At 39.9% G+C, this 8,649-nt stretch overlaps 1 protein-coding gene across 1 annotated transcript; it reads right to left on the reverse strand.

Annotated features, from left to right (window-relative positions):
- Positions 1-2,201: 2,201 nt before the first annotated feature.
- LOC147336680 (uncharacterized) lies at positions 2,202-4,768 on the reverse strand. The gene is made up of 7 exons (XM_086285573.1): positions 4,617-4,768; positions 4,429-4,500; positions 4,210-4,328; positions 4,046-4,106; positions 3,834-3,928; positions 2,753-3,723; positions 2,202-2,695 (listed from the first exon to the last, which is right to left on the reverse strand). Exons 1-7 carry the CDS (start codon positions 4,650-4,652, stop codon positions 2,202-2,204), a joined length of 1,848 nt encoding a protein of 615 aa, XP_086141699.1. The 5' UTR covers positions 4,653-4,768.
- Between the last annotated feature and the right edge of the window lie 3,881 nt (positions 4,769-8,649).

Raw genomic sequence — 8,649 nt, forward strand, 5'->3', positions numbered from 1 at the left:
TATCCTGGTCCCAGTGTTAGGGTCAGTGAATCCAGTTAACAGAAAGATATCCTGGATATACTTGACTGACTTTTTAGACTCAAGATTAATAATCATAATAAAAATTATAGTCTAACATCCAGAAATCTGCACGATGTGTTTCATTATGTCTAACAAGCCTTGTACAGTTAAAGCTAACAGTTACTACATGACTGAAACACCAACATTATCTCTTTTATTAAAACATGCATATTAGGGCTGGCATCGTCACTCATGTCTAGAATCGATTCGATTCAATTTGATTCAATTTGATTCAATTTGAATCGGGGAAATTTTGCCTCAGACAGTCAGAAATATTAGAATTCAGGTCATGCATCAGTACATTTCTATATTTTTATATCTATAAAAAGAAATCTGACACTTGCGAGACTTTATCAAAGGTGTGAGCGTCACAGCAGATGCCTTTGTGTCAAAGTAGCTGAGGATCAAACAGAAAAACATGAAGGTTTTCCTGGCCTGGGATTTTATACAAATATTCTGCAGTACATCAAAAACGAAAGAAAACCATTAATGAACATATGAACATTACCTGATGCTGCTGACGTGAAGCAGAGCAAAGTTACAGAGGTTTGATTACAGACACAGCTGAGCATTTTGCAATTTTGCATCATTTTAAAAAGTTTAAATTTGTTCAGTATTGAACGGCAGAAACGAGGCTTTGTTTTCGGAAGTAAGTAAAAAAAAAAAAAGCTGCCGACAGGCTGTAAGAACAGTAGACTTGTGCGTAACAAGCAAGCGAATAATGCAGAAAACAGGAAACTGTTCTTGAAGTACAGAGAGAGAGAGAGAGAGAGAGAGAGAGAGAGAGAGAGAGAGAGCTGTGCATGAAGTGTGATTTTATCCTGGTGGCAGCAAAACAATCAGAGGGAATTCATGACGATGTTTATGTGAAGCGTAGTTTGGAGCTTCTTTTGCTGTTGGTTTACTCAATATTGTTTGGAGAGAGATGAAACCTGCAGCTTCAGAATCAGCGCAAAAAGGGCGTAAACACAAAGCGCGGAGCCGCCGAAACATCAGAATCAGCGAGCTGTCGGCTTGTAGCTCGTGTCTGTGCAGTCAGGTGAGAAAGTCACATCTCACTGATTCTGATGCGTCGGCAGCTCCGCGCTTTGTGTTTACGTCTTTGTGCAGAATCCGTGTTCCTGCTCTCATTTACTGTTTTAGCTGTTTGGTGGTTGTTGAAAGTTTGGGAGGTTTAACCTGAGATTCTGGCGTTTTGGCCAAAATAAGCGCAGATACTGAAGGACCCGTCCCATCCTGGCAACAAACTGTTCCAACTCCTGCAATCTGGTAGAAGGTTCCGCATCATCCGGGCAAGGACAGAGAGACTCAAGAGGAGCTTCTATCCCCAAGCCATCCGGGCCCTAAACACACACGCACCCGCCCTCTCACATCATCTATAATTGACTGAGACAGGACTCTCTTCCAGACACTCTAAACGAAGGCACAATGTACATTCCAAATTCCTTTAATTTTAAATATGTTTATATTGTCTATCCTCTAAAATAGTCAGATGTCTATTCATATTAATGTACAGAATTCACCTGCTTGCTGCTACTACTGCACATTCACCCAATGTATATACTATATGTATATACAATGTTCTTCCTCTACCCCCCCCCCCATTTTTGCACATGTCGAGGAGCGTGTCAGGCTACATTTCACTGTGTGTTATACTTGTATAACCACACAGCAAAATCTCCAGTGTTAAATTAACACTAGAGAGTGTCTATATGGGTCCACACCTCTGAGTGTTAAATACAACACTGTTGAGTGTTAATTTAACACTTTTGACAGTGTTATATGTTTAAAAGTAACCTAGTCAGTTTTGAAGATTAACAATGGCTAACACTGAGCAGTGCTGATTTTCTAACACTGGAATATTTCTAACATTTTGAGTTATTTTCCAGTGTTAGAAAATCAGCACTGGTTTCAGTTGCTGCTGTTGATATGTTAAGAGTAAGAATAAGTTCAGATTCTCTTAAAGATAACAACACTAATATGTTAACAATTGTTGGACTTGTGGAGGTATTTTGAGAACCCTTATAAACATCTGAAGGAAAAATATTCTTTAATCATAGATGCAGACTCGTGTAAAAAATATTGATTAATCATTTTATTTGATTTTGTAGAGTTAGAACAAACAGATTGGATTCTCAAAATCAGTCAGTTTCTTGGGGTCTGAAGCAACAACAGAACAGGGCTCTGAATTTTTGGAAGAAGCCCTTTTTTTTCTTCTTTTTCTCCTTTTTCTCCTTGATTTTAATGTTGTCAGACTTCTCTGAATTATTAGTAAAAGAGACAACTGGCTCAGACATGGATAGACATACAGAAGGGAGTTCCTCACTAGGAAGATCATCAGACGTTGCCAGACTTTCAGAAGCAGGCTCTTTAGTAGGATGAACATCTGACTTTGGCAGACTTCCACGAGCGGGTTCTCCAGTGGGAAGAATATCAGCCATTGTTGAACTTTCAAAAAGAGGTTCGGAAGTAGGAAGAACATCTGACTTCAGAACACTTTCCCAAGCAGGTTCTTGAGGTTCTTTAGGAGGAACAACATCTGGCTTCAGCAGATTTTTACAAGCAGGCTCTTTAGTCGGAAGAACATCAGCCTTTGTTGAACTTTCAAAAGGAGGTTCGGAAGTAAGAAGAACATCTGACTTCAGAACACGTTCAGGAGCAGGTTCGTGTGGTTCTTTAGTAGGAAGAACACCTGACTTCAGAACACTTTCACAAGCAGGTTCTTGTGGTTCTTTAGTAGGGAGAATATCTGACTTCAGAACACGTTCACGATCAGGTCCTTTTGGTTCTTTAGTAGGAAGAACATCTGACATCAGCAGATTTTCATGAGCAGGTTCTTTAGCTGGAAGAACATTGGTCTTTGTTGAACTTTCAAAAAGAGGTTCGGAAGTAGGAAGAACATCTGACTTCAGAACACTTTCACAAGCAGGTTCTTGTGGTTCTTTAGTAGGGAGAATATCTGACTTCAGAACACGTTCACGATCAGGTCCTTTTGGTTCTTTAGTAGGAACAACATCTGACATCAGCAGATTTTCATGAGCAGATTCTTTAGCTGGAAGAACATCAGCCTTTGTTGAACTTTTAGAAGGAGGTTCGTGAGTGGAAAAAATATCAGCAATTCGTAAACTTTCAACTGGAGGTTGGGAAGTGGGAAGAACATCTGACTTCAGCAGACCTTCAGGATGAGGTTCTTTAGTTGGAAGAACATCAGACACTACTGGACTTTCACAAGGGGGCTGGAAGATCTGGCATATGCTCATCTTTGCTACATCAGAAATTGCCCTGAGTAGTCCTGGTGCAAAGTTTGCAATGTGGCTCAGCAGAATCTTTTCTGAATATTTCTCTCTGACTTCAGACAGGATACTTTGCACCATGTCATCTCTGATGGACCTTGAGAAGATGGCCTGGTTTTCCATTGTTAGGAGAGATTTGGACACTCGATCCAAAGTGGCCTTTGTCACACTGGTGGAGAGGATGCTCAATTTTTGGGAGGCCATGTTCAGTAGGGGGTAAGAAGGAAGCTTCCAGAAGCCATGCAGGACACGGGGAACCACCTCTATCACCACGTCTGTTGCAGTGAACAGTTTGGAGGTTTGTGCGTCCTGCTGCCTCTCTTTAAGGAGGTCAATGTACTTCCTGACATTGCTGAGGAGCTTAGGTGTTCTGCAGAATAAAGTTATAAGAATGATCTTTTACACCTATTTAAAAAAATAACAGAAATTTTGAAATACTGTAGCTGGACTGTTAATGATTTTATGTCAGAGGTGACTCACTGAAATTTAGGAGGTATGGCCTCTGGAAATTCCAGCAGCATCCGGGCTTGAAACTCGATGTCCCTCATTTTATTTATTGTGTTCACTGCCCACACCTGAAACAGAAAGCATGTTTACATTGCAGTTTTGTTGAGAGGTTATGTGATTGTAGTAAAAAAAAAAAAAAAAAGATCTCCAAATGACTAAAACTCTTGTGAGTTTTCTAGTCTTACCAGTTTCAGAAGAGGTTTGGCTTCTGTTTCTTCCAAACCCTCCAATTCAAACTCCCAAAGTCTTCAAAAGAAAACAAAAGAGAGGTTTTCTCTCAGCATTTACACTTCAGCACAAACCGTTTCAGGTGTGAGGTGGATGGTCTGTAGGTGTCACAGTAACTCACTGCTCTCTGACTGTCTCTTTGCTCCTCTCCACCAAAAGATCTCCCATATCTTCTGCAGTGAGGCTTGATGGTATTTGGTTTTCCTTCTGAAGTCTGAGGAATTCCGTCATCATTGCAATCTAAAAATAAAAGGAGACATTTAATCAGCATCACTCCCAGGTCTTCAGAAATCACCTGACATTTTATCTCAGTTTTGGTTTGGATGGATCTGGGTCTTACCTGAGCCCTGTAACCTGGTAGATACCAGCAGATCTCCACAGCTGTGTTATATATGGGTGTGTTGAACAGCACCTGTCAAAGAAATAAGAAATTACTCATTGTAACTTAAATTGATTCTCAGTTTGTCAGCTTTTTAAAACTACATCAAATTCTTCAGAAATGCAGTAAAAACAAAAAGTGTCACATACCCTGATGGGTTTGTAGATCCCTTTACTGGCTTCCATTAAAACGCTGCTGTTCTATCACAGTTGGGGAAGAGAAACTTTCCAAAACTCTTCAAAACTTGTGTAAGATCAAATGTAGATATGAAAATACTCCTGACTTGATGGTTTTTCTTGCACAGATGAGCTCTTTTTCAAGTCTGATGCAGATTTAAAAATGCACAATTCTAAAACAGTCACCATGGAAACATTTGATCCCTGCTTTATGTCATTAAATTAAAAGAAAACACTCTATTTTACACTACATTACACTATATGTTGTTCATTATATAAGTAAATAAGGGTAGGCTACAGCTGTCCTTAGGTCACTCCTGTGAAAAGATGCATACAAACTGGTGAATCAGAAAAGAAAGAAAGCCAACCTGCAGCATTATGTCCTTTTATGTTATTTCAATTCAATTCAGTTTTATTGATACAGCACCAAATCACAACAACAGTCGGCTCAAGGTGCTTTACTTTGTAAGGTAGACTCTAAAATAATATACACAAGGAGAAAAACCCAACAATCATATGACCCCCTATGAGCAAGCACTTTGGCGACAGTGGAAAAAAACTCCCTTTTAACAGGGAGGAAGCGCCGGCAGTAACAGGCTCAGTGAGGGGCGGCCATCTGCCAGGAGTGGCTGGGGTGAGAGAACGAAGATGGGACAAGAGGCATGCTGTGGAAGAGAGACAGAGATTAATAACAAGTGTGATTCAATGCAGAGAGGTCTATTAACACATAGTGAGGGAGAAAGGTGTTACGGTTCGGCGTTGGCAGTGTATTGTTTTAGGCGTTTTGTTTTGGCGTGACTGTTATGTGTTTCCTGTTTTACTTTGAAAGTCTGTGTTATCTTAGTGTTCAGTTTACGTTTCCTTGTCTCGTCAGGTCTAATTTGCCCCAGCTGTGTTTCCCTCCTGTGGTCCATTCCCTAATTGCTCCTTCTATGTATTTAAGCCCTGTGTTTCTGTATGTCATGGTCGCGATCTTCCCCCCCCGTTGTAAATAGTTTTGGCGCCTTGTGTTTGGTGATGTAAATAAATGTCGTATCTTGCTTTAAATGTCGTTTTGGGATTTTGGTGGAGAGCCTTCGTGGTTTTATTTTCCTTATCTTTGTTTTTCTACGTTGCACCCCGGTTGCCTAGGCCGGGGTGTAACAAAAGGTGACTGAAGAAGAAATACTCAATGCATCATGGGAATCCCCAGCAGCCTACACCCATTGCAGCATAACTAAGGGAGGATTCAGGGTCACCTGATCCAGCTCTAACTATATGCTTTAGCAAAAATTAAAGTTTGAACCCTTATCTTAAAAGTAGAGATAGTGTCTGTCGCTCAAATCCAAGTCTGGAAGCTGGTTCCATAGAAGAGGGGAGAAACCAGTTGGCCTGCAGTGTGAGAGGGAAGTGCTCTACTAGGGTGATATGGTATTAAGGTCATTAAGATAAGATGGGGCCTGATTATTTAAGACCTTGTATGTGAGGAGCAGGACTTTGAATTCAATTCTGGATTTAACAGGGAACAGGATATGATAAAAAAATATATATATATATTTAAAAAAAAATATATATATATATATACATATATATATATATATATATATATATATATATAAGAAAAATCACCTTTGTGAATGGTATACCGGAGTCTCTGAGTGACGATGTCCTTTTACCTCCGGATAAGAACAACTTGCTCATTATCGACGATGTGATGAATACTGCGTCTGACAGCATAGAAGTTCAAAATGTGTTCACACAATACGTTCATCATAGGAACTTGAGCTGCATGTGTTTAGTTCAGAATTTTGTTGAACACTAATTATTTAACTCTGTTTAACAACCCCAGAGATAAATATCAAATTTCAGTTTTAGGTAGACAGATGTTTCCAGGTAATACAAAATACTTCTTAGAAGCTTTTAATGATGCCACATCCACCCCATACGGGTATCTTCTAATCGATTATAAATCTAAGACGCCTGACTATTTAAGACTCAGAACCAATTTGTTGTCAGATCGTCAAGTTGTTTATATCCCCAAAAAACGGCTAAAGCGGTAAGAAGGATGTCGTATTCACGGATGCAGAGAAACATTGCACTGTTGGAGTTGTTGTATAAATCCCCACCCAGCGTACGGAGGAATATTATTTGTAATGCGAGCATGGATTTTATTAATGCTCTGTGTGAGATATCGCTATAGAGATATCGCTATATTTTAAAGTATTCTCAACTCACCATGTCCAAATTTTGTGCTCAGTGTACATTCACGTACATTCATAGTTCCCTGTAGCATTTCAAACTAACAAATTATTTCATTATAGTAATGGATGCTAATTTGTGTTCTCTGCACTGTGAAGATCATATATGATGCTGCCAACATTATCACAAATGTGGAAGCCAAGTGGCCAGGCTCTGTCCATGACTCACAAATATTCCGTGAATGTACACTGAGCACAAAATTTGGACATGGTGAGTTGAGAATACTTTAAAATATATAAAGACCAATTGCTTCAGGGACATTTGAACTGAAGTGTATCCTTCTGTCTTAGGAGAGTTCACTGGCTACTTGCTTGGTGATAGGGGGTATCCATGTTTACCCTATTTGCTTACCCCTTACCCTGACCCTGAACTGGGCCCACAGCAGCGATATAATCTGGCTCATTGCAGGACAAGAGCCAGAATTGAAATGACTATCGGAATGCTTAAGGCCCGGTTCCAGTGCCTGCAAAGACTCAGGGTCACCCCAGAAAGGGCATGTGACATTATTGCGGCATGTGTGATTCTTCACAACATTGCCACAATTAGAGGAGAACACTGTCCTTCTGAACCAAACATCAGCAGTGATCCAAACCATGAACATCCTGACCCTCCCACGGACATACAAGATTGAAGCGCAGTCAGAGACACCATATGTCACAATCATTTCTTTTGACCCATCACCTCAACATGTTGAAAGAAGAATAAACAGGTTTTTTTTTCAACTGGCTTTATTGGTCGCCTGTATTTCCTGTACACAAAGTATTAAAAGATGTAAACCTCATAAAGTGTCTCTGTTGCTTCCTCCTCTGTAACAGCTGTCAATGTTTCTTCATTATTTTCCTGTAGTAAAGAAATAAACAACATTGCTGTTCTACTGTAAACTCATATAATCTGTGGAGTATTACTCACAACTGCATGTTGGTCTGGCTCAACAGGAGGCTGCACCAGATGCAGTACACCACCACCATCAACTGATAGAATATGAGGTTTATACAGGTCACTTATAACTTACAAGGGACCAAATGGCAATTAACAAACATTTACCAATCAGCTTACACTTCATTGTCATTATGCTCTCAAAGACAACCAAGACTGAGGGAAGGCAAACTCAGTAGGAAAATAACTTCACTACAAAATAATCCATTATGGTAAAGAGTTTATCAAATGAATGAGCAGCACTGCAAAGGTGACTGTGAAGAAAGGGTGTATGCACATCATGTATTATTTTGAATTTACCCCTTATGTAGGCACTTGTGTCTTGCGGGGTTATTGACTCAGAGGATGTCCCCGCAGAGATGCCTTCAGCCACAGGGCGCCCACTGTTTTGGCTGAGGGCCAACTGCTCAGCCTCTGTGAGTGGTGGTGGTGGAGGACCCCCACCTGTTTTTCGGGCCTCCGCTTTTTTTCTGTTGGCTATAACGGGCCACATTTGAGCATACAGAGTAAGCAAATATGTACTTGTAATGTGCTCAGATAATTTCAATAAGTGCTTACAGAAAGAAAATTAATGTAGCCTCTAACTGCAATTGATTTACATAGGACAAACAGACCAAGCACTATGGGTCATAATACAATTACACCTCACCTGTTTGGACTATATTTTTATATTTCATTTTTACTTGCTGCCAGGAACGTTGGGGGCCTGTTGGGTTGCACCTGCGCTCAAATCACATCACAAAATGAAATGTATAAAATAACAAATGAAATAACATATGATAAAATAACATGTTAAATGGGTGGAAATCCCTAGATCAATGTTTATATTAAC

Source organism: Aulonocara sp. 'chitande type north' Nkhata Bay, linkage group LG3 (genome assembly GCF_057382095.1).
Source record: "Aulonocara sp. 'chitande type north' Nkhata Bay isolate Kocher_YH1m ecotype deep benthic linkage group LG3, A_spYH_male_GT1.1, whole genome shotgun sequence".
In the NCBI taxonomy this organism is placed as follows: domain Eukaryota; kingdom Metazoa; phylum Chordata; class Actinopteri; order Cichliformes; family Cichlidae; genus Aulonocara; species Aulonocara sp. 'chitande type north' Nkhata Bay.

What these genes read in the sequence shown, in the direction of transcription:
- LOC147336680 (XM_086285573.1), bottom strand. Translation starts at nt 4,652, where the DNA reads ATGGAAGCCAGTAAAGGGATCTACAAACCCATCAGG. An exon ending in GGATCTACAAACCCATCAGG is followed by an intron (nt 4,501 to 4,616) that starts GTATGTGACACT and finishes TTTCTTTGACAG; the next exon opens with GTGCTGTTCAACACACCCAT. An exon ending in TACCAGGTTACAGGGCTCAG is followed by an intron (nt 4,329 to 4,428) that starts GTAAGACCCAGA and finishes TTTTATTTTTAG; the next exon opens with ATTGCAATGATGACGGAATT.